The 17,918-nt window shown below is 35.9% G+C and overlaps 2 protein-coding genes across 4 annotated transcripts; one reads left to right on the top strand and one right to left on the bottom strand.

The window, feature by feature from the left end:
• The first annotated feature begins 35 nt into the window (after positions 1 to 35).
• LOC106164981 (protein DD3-3) lies at positions 36 to 12,349 on the top strand. 2 transcript variants are annotated; one of them, XM_013543047.2, is made up of 14 exons: positions 36 to 179; positions 751 to 896; positions 2,272 to 2,349; positions 2,605 to 2,764; positions 3,852 to 4,034; positions 4,287 to 4,479; positions 4,915 to 5,081; positions 5,247 to 5,394; positions 9,313 to 9,417; positions 9,667 to 9,729; positions 9,991 to 10,286; positions 10,605 to 10,676; positions 11,025 to 11,196; positions 11,500 to 12,349. In XM_013543047.2, the coding sequence occupies exons 2-14, from the start codon at positions 756 to 758 to the stop codon at positions 11,690 to 11,692; spliced, it is 1,971 nt and encodes a 656-aa protein (XP_013398501.2). In that variant the 5' UTR covers positions 36 to 179; positions 751 to 755; the 3' UTR covers positions 11,693 to 12,349. The 2 variants fall into 2 exon arrangements, with proteins under 2 accessions (XP_013398501.2, XP_013398502.2); XM_013543048.2 differs by lacking the exon at positions 36 to 179 and adding an exon at positions 402 to 565.
• A 669-nt stretch (positions 12,350 to 13,018) lies between these two features.
• Positions 13,019 to 17,719, bottom strand: LOC106164966 (transforming growth factor-beta-induced protein ig-h3-like). 2 transcript variants are annotated; one of them, XM_087016266.1, is made up of 6 exons: positions 17,160 to 17,719; positions 16,647 to 16,879; positions 15,841 to 16,036; positions 14,267 to 14,365; positions 13,962 to 14,069; positions 13,019 to 13,529 (listed from the first exon to the last, which is right to left on the bottom strand). In XM_087016266.1, exons 1-6 carry the CDS (start codon positions 17,344 to 17,346, stop codon positions 13,405 to 13,407), a joined length of 948 nt encoding a protein of 315 aa, XP_086872392.1. In that variant the 5' UTR covers positions 17,347 to 17,719; the 3' UTR covers positions 13,019 to 13,404. The 2 variants fall into 2 exon arrangements, with proteins under 2 accessions (XP_086872392.1, XP_013398478.2); XM_013543024.2 differs by lacking the exon at positions 14,267 to 14,365 and adding an exon at positions 14,385 to 14,483 and having other exon boundaries at positions 17,160 to 17,711.
• Between the last annotated feature and the right edge of the window lie 199 nt (positions 17,720 to 17,918).

Below are 17,918 nucleotides of genomic sequence, written 5' to 3'. Positions count from 1 at the left end.
TTGTTTTATCAAAAAAATTAGGAAAAACACGTGTTTTTTAAAATGCGGATTGATATCAAGTTGACCTAATTTTCCAAATAAGGACAAGGAATCCCCTCTTGAAACTGACTCACACCTAAACATAGCATCGCCATTAGGGAAGTGGAAGGAAGCGCACACAGATCTGTCCTGTTGACCGGGTAAATAACCACGTTTAAATTTAATTTAAAGCATTTATTTAAACTGTTTTATATTGAAAGATATTTCTAAAATACCGTACGTAATGGGTTTAAGAACTTCAATCAGAGAACGTCAAATGGATAGTAATGAACACCTTCAATTAAGGAGCCTTGCCAAAGAGTAGGCCCTAGATCTCAAAAGATACATGTTCTTTGAGACTGTGGCATACAGTGACTCACCAGTTTAAGTGACAGTGACGCTGCAAAACTGTCCTTAAGTTGATGCTTTGATAGGGGCTTCTTATTTGATTTATAGATGTAATCATACAAGCTGTCTAGCAATTTTTTGTGATATGTACATCTCTGTGGCTTTGATTTCAGAACAAGCAGATGAAAACATTAATTCAGTAGGTCTGCTAGGGTCAGAGAGTCTGGACCATTTCTTAGATCAGTATATTAATTATTATATTATTGGTTTAACATAGTACAGCATTTTTTGAAATCCTTTCATTTTATGCCATATTAATATGAAGAATTGATTAGCAGTACAGTAAGTGCATTAATTATATACTTATGTATTTTTGTTTTATAGGAAATATGTTGAAACTCACATGCATACTGCTGGCAGTTGCATGCGCCACTGCGGACATTTACATGCACAATCCACGAGGCAGCAACAACAGACTAAATGAGCGGTCAGCCAATAGGCGGAATGCAAACAGGGCGTTTGATTCACAGGTAAATTCTAAGACATGCAGGTGGTCCTAACATAATAGTAAATATTACCACTTTAACATGAAGTTTATTTTTCTTGTTGATGCACTATTAGTCATACAAGACTGACAATGATTTTGGAAACATATATATATTGAGATGGAAGTCATGAACGATATGCCCAGTGTTTACCATTTGGTACCAAGGGCAATTTATTTACCAAAACCAGTGAAAATTTTGTATATATCTAAGCTGTTCATGTGATGACTTTGACTTCTTTAAGGATGTTTGATAAAGGTAACTTTTGTAGGTGCTTGTGGTAAGTTTGGTTATAACTGTAAACGTTATAACATCATTTTGGTTTGAATATGCCCCCCCCCCCCCCCCCAAAAAAAAAAAAAAAATGAATAAAAAAATATGACATTGAAAAAGTCAGAGCAAACTGTTTGAAATAAAGAAGGAGCAGAAGTAGAATACTCAAACAAGGGAAATATGATCAGTTTGAATTCTAAAAATTCAGTCAAGCTAGGCTTGTGAAAGGAACAGACAAAAGCATTATATACAGGCACAGTGTAGAGTTCCAGACAAGGTTTAGTAAACCTTTTTATTCATGGCTTTCAGCTTATTACACTCTGTGAAAGGGGATGGACTCTTCTACCATCAATTTATAAAGAGGAAGTTATTTTTTTAGATTTAATTTTTCTAACAGAGTTGAGAATTTATATGGTTAAGTCTTCTTTGGGAAAAGGTTCAGGTGATTGGGTATTGAGGAGATTGGTACTTGCATCCTTGTAAAATAATGGTTTATCCATTCATACTAGTTAATTATTAATTTAAAGGTTGCAAAACCTTAACCAAGTGTTTAATTTAATGTGTATTATCTAAGCAGAGTTCCTGTATGTCAATATATATCAGAACACTTATGACTTAAGACAAATATCAAATGTCACCTGTCTCACCACATGCAAACATACGACAATGAAAAGGCAACATTTGTGTATTTGCTATGAAACAAAATGCTAAATTATAAATAAGATTTTCAACACACTGTGAAACTCTAAACCACAACAGATATCGAAAACAAAAGATCGGAGGTTGGTGTACGGAACATGCAAACACGTCAAACTTGAATGTGAGCTACAACAGACCCGTGTCTTTTGTTCTCCATGTCCCCTAGAGAATAAGTCCAATACACCAGTCAACAGTTAGGTGCATGTGACATATCCGCTTGCGATTTGCACACATGTATATTTCATAGAGAGAAATCTCTTAAATATGCAAGTTAAATAAGCTGTAAGGAATTGTTGCATTGTTACTGTAGTTGCACAAAGAAGCAATTGTTTGTATATAGAAAATTGACAGCTTTTTATACAGTATTGCTTTCTTTTTTTTTTTCCAGAACAATAACAGGGGAGGATATAATGTTGGAGATAAAGGCACAAGTGCTGCCACAACGGAAAATGAGCAATATAACATGGTATAAGTTGCATTTGGATATTTTAAAAATAAATTAAATTAGGTAAATTAGGCTTCAAAATCTTTTCACAGGAAGTAAACTTAGAAGGTGATACGAAATGCTTTTTTTTCATAAGGGGAAATGTTGTAGGAAGGAACACATGCTCCTTTTAAAAATAGTATCCAAGTGTGTAAGAAATCAGAAATTATATATTTATATAGTTTTATACTTGTTAAATATAAACAATCAGTACCTTTGACCTTTATCGTGTTTCAGAAATACTTCCAGAGCAGTTCAGCAAGTAATGGTCAGAGCTACTTGATCGTTGAGTGGACCAACCAGCATGGTTGTGGTGGTAATGAAGACACTGATCCCCACAAGGTTAACTGTAACATGGTGTTACAATACATGTGTCAGCCAGATGATGGTACAGCAAGTAAGTCTGAATAACAGTGGCAGTGAAATTAACAGATTTAATGATAGTTATATTATAGTTCTTTCTATTTTTCTATTTATATGATATATATGCAATTATTGGCAATGTTTTTTTTTTTCATTTATTTTCCTTTTTTTTTTGCACACATATACACGCACATGCATGCACGCACACACACACACACACACTGGAACGTCCTCTCTCTCAGGTTGTAAGACACCACCACCTTTTCACAAACCAATTATATGGCCAATTATCACAGTCACTCTCTCTGACTTCCTGCAATATGAGTCACCTGCAAGTCACCTGAAATCATTTATAACCCCTCCCCCTTACTTTAATTGTAGTGCAGATCAAAGATAAAAGTAAGACTGCATCATTATACATCCCTCAGTTGACTAACCTCTAAAATTAATGTAAGTTACCAACTGGGGATAATCCCAGGAAGTGGGGTACAAGGAGTTCAAATTAGTCTGTAATTTGGTCATTGATTTACAGGGAGAACCACCCAATTGAACCCAACCAACCCCCCCCCCCCCAAAAAAAAAAAAAAAAAAAAAAAATTGTAAGCCATCCATCCTTCTTTGGAAATATAGTATTTTGTCTAATGGCTGTCTAAATAATGGCTGAGAAAAGCCTTGTTGCCAGTATTAGGCTCTATTCCCATAGATTTTAGATCGATCTATCCCTGCGGAGAGTCTCACTAGATTACTTTCAGAAAATCCGACTTAAATGTCCGTCCCGCCTACTACAAGCTGTAAGGAGGTAATTAACTTTCGTGTCCGCCCGGCTGACAGCTATTTAGCGTGAACCCCCAGGGAGTTAGGTCGATCTAAAGTAGGTCGATCTAATCTATGGAAATGGGGTGTTAGAGAGCATTCAGAACAAGTTGTTCCACAGACTAACATATCTGTAGACTAAATATGGCCAAGCCGACTAGGCCCCTGTAGCGCCGGCAGGTGTGGAGGTGGGGAGACCAGCAGGGAATGACCAACATGGCTTTAAAGTGGGGTCAGCCATGTTTAGTTGGCGGATCAGTAAGATCATCTGCGCTCTTTGTTTGATCATGATGTAATTTTAATTTCAGGCCAGGCTGATCGTCTACGAGATGGTCTTAATACAAACATCCAGGGTTACACTCGCCCTGCAGCGCGAGGGGAGCTGAAGAGCACTTACAGAGGCCGGAAGAATAATGACGTGAAAGCTGATAGAGTTTTACAAGAACCCCATGAGTGGTATGACAAGTGCCTGGTCAGGGAGAGGAATAAAGGTACAGGTTTATGTATAGAAATAAAGGGACACCTGGTAATTATTTAATATCATTTGTTCCCATCAATACAATGATTTCCTGAGTTGATTTTTTTAAAATTATAATTAAAATTGATAAATATTCCACAACTGTGGTGTTGTGTTATATTTTTAAATATCATTTGCTGCCATAAATACAATTATTTCCTTATCAGAATTAATCATTTCAGTTAAAATTAAAATTAGTATATACTTAACAACTGTTTGATTTTAGGACTTTTCACAGCCGATCAGAAGTTGAAATCCAACAGTGGGCTTGGAACAAGTGGTGCCATCTACACAAGACAGAACCCAAATGGTAACAGGCGTGGCTACGAATGCCCTGAGGAGAGAGATTACTACCCTTACTGGCACCCGACACCATGGAAGGACATAGCAGTGCTGGCAGAGAATGCATCCATGTGCAAGTGAGTGGATGGCATGATCATAGCAATCTCAAGTGTCTTGATAACTATAATGATGTTGGAGTGAAAAAGTGTTTGATAAACTATATATATTATATTGGTTAAAATGAAAGTTCAAATAGCAACTGTACAATTTAAAAGTAATGTAGAAATTTTCAAAATGAATAGATTTTTGTTGTTTTTTGATGTTGAAATGTACATCTTTTTAAAAACTTAAATGTTTGGTTGTTTAAAATTGTTTGGTTATTTTGATTTTTCATTCCAGTTTATTTATTTATTTTTTTTTTTTTTGCAAAAAAAAAAAAAAAGCCTTTTTTTGCCCAAACAAAATAAAAAGTATCAGTGATTAAGGTTCTTCAGTGTTATGGAGATTCCCTCCCCCCCCCTTCCCCCCGCATTTATAAAAACACACAAGCATAGTTCTTTATATAATTTCAGCCATTACCAGACCAAGAGTTTCAATGTCCAGTCCTATGGTGAATGTGTGGAATATTACTCTGGGAATGACAGACGCCATTTTTCAAGATGGAACAACCAAACGAAGTGCGAGTCTGAGCCAGGAAACAGATGGGTGGAGTTTAGCAATTATCTGGAAAAGGCTCCTCGTAAGTTTAAATAATGTTTTAATAAAGCCAAACAATTTCTTAATCAGAATTTGTTTGATTTTCTGTGTACTATTCGTCTCCGAAAAGCCACAAATACTTCAAAAACAACTTTTTGATCAGTCATAGAATAGTTAGATAAAATATTAAATGATCTTTTCTTCATAGGTTATACTAGTGGGCCAGCATGCACTGGGGCATCAGGGAATGGAATCCAGTATATTTGGGCTATCCCTTACGACTCTCCTGACGGGATCACCAAGGAGTGCCTGGTGGCTCTGAAGCAGCCAGAGTGTGTGGAGGCACCTTGGACTAGGTAAGATGGAAATGAATTATTTATTTTGAATAAAGCAGTTATTGTACCACCAGCGTTAGCGCTGGCGGTACACATGGTTTCGGTCTCGTCCGGATCGTTCCGCCGGCTCCGCCGGCTCCGCCGGACGGCTACCGTTACCGCTTCTCCTCCTAGACGGTAAGGCCCCCCATACCCATCTCATGGATTTAGGTCACCTATAATCTCAACTCGTTCCACGTAAAATTTGGGCTTTGTCGGTATTGGGGTCTGGGTGTGGCACTCATTGCAATGCACCCTTGTCCAAAAATGGCAAAATTAAATGCTAATTATCTACCCTACGGAAGGAGTTACGGGAAAAATTTCTACAGACGGCTTTCCAAAAGTCATATGTGTAGATTTCAAATATACCCTCGGATTTGACCTTTGACCTTTACTTCAAGGTCAAATGGGCCAAAATTTTCAAAAAAATGAAATTTTTTACGAAAAAAAAATTTTTTGCCCTGTTATTCAGACACCACACAGACTTAACCAATAATATTATTGGAAAGTGTTACCCTTCAGGTCATCTTTCATCTCCGTGAATTTGGGGTCAATCGGTGCATTTTCACAGGAGTAGCGGCCATAAGATACCGAAACTGAAAACTGTCTCTAATTCGGGAACCGTTAATGCTAGAGACCCATTCTTTTTTGCATTTTGTAGAGCATGTAAAGCCCAACACTGGAGGTGGTCTCGGTTTTTTTGTATTCCATACGGTTTTCGAGTTACGCTGTATCAAAAAGTACATATTGGTGGTGAAAGGAAAATGTACGGAAGCCCACTGGTGCCATATGTAGAAAAAAAATTATCTCGAAATTTCGAGATACTATTTTGAAATTTGAACAAAAAAATTTACCACCAGCGTTAGCGCTGGCGGTACACATGGTTTCGGTCCCGTCCGGTCCGTTCCGCCGGCTCCGCCGCCATGTTACCGTTACCGCTTCTCCTCCTAGACGGTAAGGGCCCCCGTACCCATCTCATGGATTTAGGTCACCTATAATCTCAACTCGTTCCACGTAAAATTTGGGCTTTGTCGGTATTGGGGTCTGGGTGTGGCACTCATTGCAATGCACCCTTGTCTAAAAATGGCAAAATTAAATGCTAATTATCTACCCTACAGAAGGAGTTACGGGAAAAATTTCTATAGACGGCTTTCCAAAAGTCATATGTGTAGATTTCAAATATACCCTCGGATTTGACCTTTGACCTTTACTTCAAGGTCAAATGGGTCAAAATTTTCAAAAAAATGAAATTTTTTACGAAAAAAAATGTGGTCTCGGTTTTTTTGTATTCCATACGGTTTTCGAGTTACGCTGTATCAGAAAGTACATATTGGTGGTGAAAGGAAAATGTACGGAAGCCGACTGGTGCCATATGTAGAAAAAAAAATTATCTCGAAATTTCGAGATACTATTTTGAAATTTGAACAAAAAAAATTTTTATCTCGAAATTTCGAGATAGCATTTTGAAATTTGAACAAAAAAAAAAATTATCTCGAAATTTCGAGATAGCATTTTGATATTTGAGCAAAAAAATTTATCTCGAAATTTCGAGATAGTATTTTGAAATTTGAACAAAAAAAATGCTATCTCGAAATTTCGAGATAATTTTTTTTTTCAACATATGGCACCAGTCGGCTTCCGTAAAAATGTGCAGTACGGTAATGGATAATAAATTTTGAACTCCGGAAAAATAAAACATAATGCTTGGCAAAGCAGACAACTTGTGGTCAAAAATGACATTATTTTATCAAATTTAAACTTCTGCAACTTCAGAGAACCTCCCATTTCAAGAACTTTGACCAAAATGACCTTTTCTTTATTTTAATTAATTTTTTCTGTAGGAAATTTATGGCACATTATGGTAACTCCAAAATTATAACATTTAGTCCCTTATATCTCCAAAACTGGCAGAGATAGGTCCATAGTTACTATTGAAGTTGAATAGGAAGTCATATACTGGCAATCTTACTGTGACCTTGACATTGACCTTTGACCTACTTTTCACCATGAACTGAACTTTGCAAATTTTGCTTCCCTTTTATCTCCAAAACTGGCAGAGATAGGTCCATAGTTACTATTGAAGTTGAATAGGAAGTCATATACTGGCAATCTTACTGTGACCTTGAAATTGACCTTTGACCTACTTATCACCATGAACTGAACTTTGCAAATTTTGCTTCCCTTTTATCTCCAAAACTGGCAGAGATAGGTCCATAGTTACTATTGAACTTGAATAGGAAGTCATATACTGGCAATTTTACTGTGACCTTGAAATTGACCTTTGACCTACTTTTCACCTTGAACTGAACTTTGCAAAATTTGCTTCCCTTTTATCTCCAAAACTGGCAGAGATAGGTCCATAGTTACTATTGAACTTGCATAGGAAGTCATATACTGGCAATTTTACTGTGACCTTGAAATTGACCTTTGACCTTCTTTTCACCATGAACTGAACTTTGCAAATTTTGCTTCCCTTTTATCTCCAAAACTGGCAGAGATAGGTCCATAGTTACTATTGAAGTTGAATAGGAAGTCATATACTGGCAATCTAAATGTGACCTTGAAATTGACCTTTGACCTACTTTTCACCATGAACTGAACTTTGCAAATTTTGCTTCCCTTTTATCTCCAAAACTGGCAGAGATAGGTCCATAGTTACTATTGAAGTTGAATAGGAAGTCATATACTGGCAATTTTACTGTGACCTTGAAATTGACCTTTGACCTACTTTTCACCTTGAACTGAACTTTGCAAAATTTGCTTCCCTTTTATCTCCAAAACTGGCAGAGATAGGTCCATAGTTACTATTGAACTTGCATAGGAAGTCATATACTGGCAATTTTACTGTGTCCTTGAAATTGACCTTTGACCTTCTTTTCACCATGAACTGAACTTTGCAAATTTTGCTTCCCTTTTATCTCCAAAACTGGCAGAGATAGGTCCATAGTTACTATTGAAGTTGAATAGGAAGTCATATACTGGCAATCTAAATGTGACCTTGAAATTGACCTTTGACCTACTTTTCACCATGAACTGAACTTTGCAAATTTTGCTTCCCTTTTATCTCCAAAACTGGCAGAGATAGGTCCATAGTTACTATTGAAGTTGAATAGGAAGTCATATACTGGCAATCTTACTGTGACCTTGAAATTGACCTTTGACCTACTTTTCACCATGAACTGAACTTTGCAAATTTTGCTTCCCTTTTATCTCCAAAACTGGCAGAGATAGGTCCATAGTTACTATTGAAGTTGGATAGGAAGTCATATACTGGCAATTTACTGTGACCTTGAAATTGACCTTTGACCTACCTTACAATGAACTTAACTTTGATTGCACCATTTTTAGTTATATATATTTTTTGCATATTTTGAAAATTCTTGTTGATTGCATTTTTACAGCTTGTCAAGCACAAGACTGGTGGCTGCACCCCTTATTTTGTGTATGTGGGGGTCTATACGAATGCGCTTGCTCCAGCTGGTGGTACAATATTCGGAGGCGGTATCGCCTCTCTGATCCTCTAGTTATACAAACATAAATAATTGACAGCCCTTACTACCTAATAATTTAAGAAAATACAAGTATGTTGTTAGATAATGATTTTCATGTATTTGTCAATGTTTTGTATATTTTGAGGATTTACTTATTTTTCCTGTGTTGGTAATGCTGGTTCCATAATGCGTTCGTGCTCATATTACCAGTAAATGTTTTGCAAGTAAGCTATAAAATGTAATTTAATAGGGCCTGTTTTATAGTGAGCTAATTTTGTGACCAACAGCTTGCTGCAACTATTACTGGACTTAAGATTGGTCAGTGAATAAATTTGTATTAGGTTTAGTTTGTGTTTTTTATATAATATTATATATATTATAATTATATTTTATATTGTTATGATATTAGGTCCAATCACCTGGGTAATGGCAGAGACGGTGTTGCCAGCAACTACACCTGGGTGCTGCCTCACTTTCCTTCAGGGAAACCACAGAGATGTGTACTGAGAATAAGGTGTGGTAAAAAAATTGAAACTCATTGATGCATTGTTTCTGAAGCCTCTTCAGTGTATGAAATAAATCTAAATGAAGCTGTTTTTACAAAAGGGTGCAAGGGAAAAGAGATTTTTCTCAGTATAATGCCAAGTATATATTTTTCAAGATCAGTCAGTAAATAATAAGAATATAGGATCATGATTATAATTCTTAGTATTAATGATTCAAAATTAGATGCCAAAATTTCATCTGTCTTTGAACTTTTCAGGTACAACATTTCCACAGATGACTTTGACCCATATTTCACAGATGCTGAATCCAACAAAAACTTGTAAGTTTTACTACTAGAAAATGTTGTTCCATTCACTGACCATTCTGTTAAACAACATGGTGTACTTAAAGAAGTTATGAGATAAAAATATAGTGTATTTTAATTTTGTGCATTTACTTTGTAGTTAAAATGACAAATCACAGCTGCAGTTGGCAGAAAATGTCCGTAAATTTTAACAATAGGTGGCACCACACATCATGCCATTTTAACACTAAGTGTCAGTGCCAACAAGAAGTGCAATTTCCATTTAAAACATTTCAGATGGAAAGGAGTTATGTCTCCAGTGGAACAAAACCCATATGTGGAAATAGGCGCTGGTCACTCTCCTCTGCGATTAGCCATCAACACAGCTCAGTTTGGGCGTACCTTTCAAGATCGCTCCCACGTTTTCATTTTGAAGCCACGACCCGCGGGGACAGAGAACCACAACATCTACAATCTCAATGTGAGGGGGAAGAGAGGGAACATTGTTCAAGTGTACCCGGCTGTGGAGTACGACTTCATACCTAACATGTTGTCCATGACGGAAAATGACTTGGTTCATGTTCAGTGGACAGGTAATGCTTCTTAATACTTATATCTTCCTACTGATATTTCACTAACTAAAACAAATTCTATATAAAAAATAGGAAGTTGTTAAAATGGTGTGTATATGATTGCTATTCTATATAAACACATGGTTGTGAGAGTCAAGGAACGTACCAGTATAAACAATTTCATTTTTAGAAAGTGGGGATGTGATATATAATTGCGTCATCTTTGTCAGTGATTCATCTTTTGAAAACAACAGAAACAGTGTAGTCCCTCATATTTGCACAGTAATGAAAAGCTTGTTTAAAACTACCTATTTGACTTAAAAGATGTTTTTTCTTCAGGTTCCAATTCCCATAACAACGGTGCTCCTGGTGGTGATGGTCAGACAGGTGACGCAGGGGAGGGAACCACAGGTATGGCTGTAATCATGTGGTTGGGGTTAAATGTACTCATTACAGTTTGGTATTCTTCATTGCTTTGTTACTCAGTTATACTTGGCTCTTGTGACAAATCTTCAGTGGCATTTTAGTTTTACGTTCACAAACTTATTTATCCAATTTTATTTTGATACCATGTTTTGACATACTCTGGAAGGTAAATACTATTAACGAACAAGAATTTTTCAAAACTTTCAACCAACATAATTATGACAGTGTATTTATTTAATAAACTTTATTCATTGAGGATAAAATTCGTCTACCCATGACCCTCGATAAATAGTGTAGTTCATGTACATCTAATGATTTTTGCATTCATTTCAGGAACAGACAGAAACAACATTGTTCAGATTGGAGTACTGGACGAAAACTTTCCCCTGACCTTTAATAAGACCACCCTGTGGAAGAATGCAGAAGTAAAATGGATTTACCATGGCAAGAATATCAACACCCCCAAAAATCTGGCCCTAAACATGGCTTCCTCTGGCTATTATCAGTAAGGAATTATTATAGATATTTTATGCTGTATCATTATAACCTTAGTTCTTTACTTTTGTGTGAACGGTTATATTTTATGCTGTATCATTATAACCTTAGTTCTTTACTTTTGTGTGAACGGTTTCTGTCAGAGTTCTGTGTGTTTCATTTGTACATTTTCCCTTATGGATTTTCCTTGGGTTGCTTTACCTTTTTCGTTTTCACTCAAAGATACCTTGATGTCATGGTGAACTTCAAGTATCAAAACAAGCAATTTCATTACATGTGAAAAAAACTTATCTTGAATTTTTGAATATTGCAGATGTAAAATGGCCAGTGAGTGTGCCAGTGAATCAGCCGAGAGAAAAACAAAGATGAACAATCTCCTCAACAATGCCCCTGCATCTTATGAAGGAGCCCTGCTGAAACTGAAGAAAGGAATCTACCACTACATTTGTTCCAGAAATAATAACTTCACCAACAGAAGTCAGAAAGGGACCATCATTGTGTTGTAGGATTTAATTCAGATAGAGCAACAGCACTGATGATCAAATACGTCCCATACCAAGGCTTTTTTCCAATCTTTTATTGTGAACAGATTCTAGCAATCCAGTTATCATGATATTTTTAAAACAAGTTCCAAGACTTTTTGGTCGTTTCGCATCCCTCTGTTTACAAGTCTGAGGCAAATACTCAATCCAATTTTTTTTTTTCAAAAATATACTTGTATTGGCAGTAAAAGTCAAATTTCCTTTGCATCTTTTTAATTTAGGAAAAGAGGTGAAACAGTTCACAATGTATCAATTTTAGACAAGTAAATTCTTGGCGTTGTCATTGCATTTTCTTAAAAATGAAAATAACAGTACTGTTACATGTGAACTACAAATGACTTTTCTTGTAATTAACATCATACCAATGTTCGCATACAACTGCCATTCCGTCTCATGCATAACCTTAACATGAATTAGATTTTTATCCTTTCTGATTTATAGTGAACCTTCCAAATCCAGTAGTAATTGTGTAAAGGATGACTTATGTGTGTGTTTTGTAATTGTTGTCAGTAAGGTGTAGTGTTTACATCTTAGTATAAGACTGATCTGCTGGACGGATCAGTGGAATTATTTGTGTATCCAATTTGGAAGGAAATAAATTCTTTATTCTGGTTATAACAAGTCTTAAAATGGTTTTTTATTGCATTATTGCCTCTAATTATTTGTTTTCTTTAAACCCAAAATCAAGGCATGGATGACAAAATTGTTGTCAAGAATTTTTAATTTGATGATTAATTTTAGAATTGACAGCTTGTACAGTAGCATGCATTAGCCAAAGTGCTAATGTATCAGACATCCTATTTTTGCTCTAAATATTTTCAGAACATCTTTGTATGAAAATGACAAGTTTTAAAAAACATTTATCTTCTTTAAACATTTTATTTCTACCCCATATTACACTTTGCGAAGTATATAATACCCAAGAAAATTAAGCATTGTTTATTACACACCTACAAACTTAAATTTCTACAGCCATTTTTTAAATTGTTAGTCCACTATTCTATTCAATTTTGACTAGTCAACTAAAATGGACAAAGAAAATCAACAATTTAAACTTTGAAAGTAGTAAAACAATAAAACTTATATATATTTCACAAATATCACAGCTAGACGAGCTAATAGTTTTATATGTAGCCATGGTGCAATGCCCAGACACGCAGAATACAATACACATCTATATAGTACAAGATAAGGGTCCAAGTACAGCAGTACAATACACATAGGAAATAGACTGCCATTTAGTAATAAAAATCTGAAAAAATTGCATTCGCTCTGAATTACCCCCCCCCCCCCCCCTACCTCCCCTCAACAGTTTTTGTTGCATATTCTGCATCAAACTCGAAAATTATACATTTGGTTCCCATTAAGTCAGAAATCCGTCAAAAGTAAAAAAAAATATCATCCCTGTCCACTTTCACATGGTTCAATGTTCAGGTATCAGTGGTAAATTGAAATTACTTATGGTCCCAGTTTCCAATTCTAAGCATCTGGGAAGTCCATGAATCTGAAAGATGTACCCACATGATAACTGGTAATCCATCTTTAACTGGTAAGTCACCAGTTACCTGTTTGAATTGCTATATGCCGATATGTTCTCTCCATAAAAAATGAAAAAAGAAATCATAATTTAAATCCCCTTGTTAGGTGCTTAGAGGACACTTTTGAAAAATAAAAATCTAGTTATAGCGCACAAGCATCATCCTGTTGACACCATGCATGACTCCATCTGTGACTGAGACATCTGCTGATGTCACTTGGGTTACAGTATTAGGACTATCAACACTCTCAAGCACCACAGTTCCTAGAAGAAAATACAGAAAATTTAAAAGTATTTAAACATACGACCAAAGTCAATTTTTAACAACCAGTTTGTTAAAATGTGTAATGCATCAAAACAAGATGTTATAAAGTTATTTGCTAAAGCAAAATGTAAAGGCAGTCTTCACAGAGAGTAAAATGAATAAGACTACTTTGTGTTGAAACAAGTAATTTTAATAAGTTATCTGCTTTATGAATTGTATATTTTTAAAAATTATTTAAATAATTGTACATTTAAAATTTGCAGACAAAAACATAATCATACCATGAATTTTATGAGGTACCCCATGCACTATCACCTTAATTAACAAATTTGTCACCAAGCTATTTATTCACACTACCATCAATAAGATAAATACCTCTCTAAGATTATTAATGAAAATTTGTCCTCAAACAAATCTGAAATAAATCTCACCATTCAGGATAACCTTTAAATCCTGCCCTAGGTAGCTTTGTAATATCTGTCCATTGTACAGCCCTGCTGCATAATATGTCCCCTTCACTATGTGGTGCTGGAGAACAGCTGAAATAGATATACGTAAACATAAATTGTATGTATTTCATAATATTCAATCTAATGTAAATTTAACTGTGCAATGTTTATGCAATTATACAAAGTTTTAACTTGTCAATTTCTACACAGTGGGAATTTTTTAAAATTTATAATTTGTTGGAAATCCTGAAAAAAAGAACAACTGGGGGAAAACGAGTCCACTGTACCTATGAGAGCCATGTGGTTAACCTGAAACTCGTACATCGCACCATCTGGCAGATGTGCTATGGCCTCATTAGTTGGTGCAAAAAATGTGAAAGGGCCGCCTGAAAAAGTAGGTCATACCTATGAGTGCCATGTGATTCACTTCAAACTCGTACATCGCCCCTGGGGGAAGGCTATATATGGCTTCATTGGTGGGAGCAAAGAAAGTGAAGGGGCCACCTGAAATATGATAACAATTGAGTCTTGTCTTTATACATCATCATATTTGAAGGTTTAAAAAAACCAGAAATTGAATAGGTAAGATAATAAAGAACAAGTAAACTAAACAGTACCAGTAAAACATGTTCCATGCAAGAACACACAAAAAGGAAACCAGCAAAAATCAAAACAAGGGCATCAATAATACCAAATGTCATTGATGCAAGTCAAGGGGCTAGAACCTGAGGCTCATCTGTATAGCCAGCACTATTTAGCAGAAAACCAATTCTGATACCAGACAAAGGGTTTAAAGGACTCTCTAACAGTACTTGGAAGCTCAGTTTTAAGAGGATTATATCACAAACATTATAATAATAATAATAATAATATTTATTTCTTAAAACCGCACTACACTAGCGTCTCAGTGCTGTTTACAGGTAAAATTATTAGGATTACAACTTATTATATATATAATAAAAGCTAAGGTAAAAAAAAAAAATAAAATAATAATAATAATAATTAAAACTGGTTAAAATAGTAATGGTCTGAACAATAACACTTTTTTTTTCTGATAAAATGGGAAGATATTAATTAAAATACTGTGCAAATAAGAATGTTTTTAAATCTTTTTTAAAAACCTCAACACTGTCAATAGTCCGAATGTATGAGGGTAATTGATTCCATAAAATTGGTGCTGAAATTGAAAATGCCCTGTGGCCGTAGGTTTTGGTTGTTTTTTTATTATCATTTCTGATAAAACAAGGAGTGGAGGTGGATCTGGTAGACCTGGTGAGATTGGGTGTACTTGGATGTAGCATCGAGTTAAAATATGAGGGGCATTCACCTCTAGTGAATTTAAAAACAAACAACAGTAATTTAAAAACAATTCTCTGTCGTACAGGAAGCCAATGTAGTTCGAATAAAATGGGTGAAATGTTTGATCTGAGAGGGATTTTGGTCAGTAGTCGTGCTGCAGCATTTTGGACAGATTGCAATTTTTCAATTTGATAGGTAGGAAGACCATACAGTAGACTGTTTCCGTAGTCAAGATGTGAAGTTATAAAGGCATGGACAAGCCTCTCCATTTGACTTTTATCAAGGATGTGGGATAGTTTGGAAATTTTTTTAAGACCATAGAAAGCGGCTTTGCATTTTTTGCTGATGTCGGCAGCCATATCGCACCTATTATCAAAAATTACTCCAAGGTTTTTAACCTCATCTTTTACCGTGACTGTACTGTTTCCAATTTCTAATAGTTCTAGTTTTTCGGCATCCTTAGAAAAACGAGAAGTAAAGTGAACTACTTCTGTAGTTATCAAATATAGATATAAGATACAGAGACAAATATATTTTATAGAAAACCAATCTAAAATGTCACCTCCAGCTATTGTACTGGCATTGAGTCCCGACATCTCAATCAGGTAGTCCAGCTGCAAATATTCCGGCGCAAGAACAATGACATCATCGGCAGACTGTGAGGGGAGGTGGTACATCACCTGGTCCAGGAGGTGGACCACCCCATTGGAGGCCAGCTCATCAAATCTGCTCACTGGGGCACCAGAGGCTGTATAAACCTGCAGTATTGACACAGAGCAAATAATCAGTTTATCACAAGTTCTGACAAGAAGTGATGGAACAGAGTTCAATAGAGACTAAGTGGTGGTCAGTATATAATTAAATTTTCAATTACACATTTACCGACTCGGGGGAGTTTTACATGTACACGTACACAATTAATTAACTTATTTCTTATAAATAAATCTTCAATTTTACTTATTTGACATGGGCCTGGGCTCACACACTGAAAGCAGTGAGATGACAGTGCAAAGAAATATCAACCAATCAGGCATGAATAGAAGTTCAATTTTTAAATGCAGTCATAAATGTCATGTTTTCTCTAACAATATCCCCTACGCACCAGTACATACAGACCTCTTTGCACCACAACTATAAAATATTAGTCCCCATTCCCACAGATCTTAGATCGATCTATTCTGTGGGGAGTCTCACTAGATTACTGTCAGCTTAGCCAGCTTAAGCGTCTGTCTCGCCTACTAAAAGCTGTAAGGGGCCAATTAACTGTTGTGCGCGCTCGGTTGACTGCAATTTAACGTGAACCCCCAGGGAGTTAGGTCGATCCGGATGGATTGATCTAAATCTCTGGGAATGCACTCTTATACTTACTTTCTCTGCTGGCTTTTGATACACATTCAGCCGCACCCTTTTCTGTGTATTAGCAGAATACAGGGTTGGTATCAGCCTTTCATTGATGAAGTCTGCCTTCAGTTCCAATCCTTCCCCAATGTGAAAAGACATGACATCCATCATGTAGGTTTTATTGGTTTGGAGTTGATTCCTTATGTTAGCAGGCAACTTGGCAAAAGCTGCATTGGTGGGAACAAAGAGGGTGAAGGGTCCTGTAAAGAAAGTAGGGAAATGCACTCATGATGCACATGCAATTGAAGAAAGATATAAAGGTTCTACAAACTCAAGTTTTGCTTTTTGATTTTATATTTGAAAAACATTTTTAACATGAATATTCTACTGATTTAACGGTAACCGTTCCAGAACTGAACATATTAATAAAACAAAAAAACTTTCAAAAATCTATACTAAATAAATCCTTTCAATAACACACAATCTCCTTATTCAATCTTTCATCTGTTGGAAAAATAAATTACAACATCACTGCATTACCTTTTCCATTCTTCAGATAGTGTGACAGAGACTCTGGAAGCTTCTCCACAAAATCCACAAATATACTAGCATTCAGGTTTGCAGCAACATCCACCACAGATTCAGTAGCATTGGTGCCCATCACACTAGACAGTCGGGAACATACCAACACCACCAAAATTACGTGAACCCTGGAAGCAGGTGCCATTGTTGCTGCATGTGTTATTGCACTTTGGCTAATAATGCTACTGCTACCAATATCTGATAATCTGTCTCTATTGCCTGGGAGGTACCCGCAGGTAGGTTTGAAGGTCACAAAGAGTCCTAAAGTGTTAACAGGCTGATGAAGTTGAGGGGCATAATTTTAAAGCAGTGTACTGAACAAAGATGGATTATGACACTGATGAAACATTGATTCAAGTTATTGATTCAGTATTATTAATCACAAATATTTTCAAGGTCTAACTAAATTTTAGAAAATGTTTAAAAAAAACAATGAAATTCATAATTCTTTTATCAATACATCACAAGGCTTATTGGTTGACAAAAAGTTCTTTAAACAATCCGATCTAAATTTTAATTTAAAAGTTGGCTAAGATGACCCCCCCCATGTTGACCCTCCCAGCCTTCACATCTTGCAACAGATATTAAACTTTGTTAAGACAAGGCATCATTAGGACCCAAACTGCAGTCTTACATCATCAGGTTGATGAAATCAAAATCTTATTATCCAAAGCACACGCTCACGTGCCTGTGCGCAAACACATTAGGCAGCGAGAG

The sequence above is a fragment of the Lingula anatina genome, chromosome 6, assembly GCF_051362555.1.
Source record: "Lingula anatina isolate TDL-2025a chromosome 6, LinAna3.0, whole genome shotgun sequence".
Taxonomy (NCBI): domain Eukaryota; kingdom Metazoa; phylum Brachiopoda; class Lingulata; order Lingulida; family Lingulidae; genus Lingula; species Lingula anatina.
The sequence above is the reverse complement of the archived record's forward strand: the minus strand, read 5'-3'. Positions and strand labels throughout refer to the sequence as shown.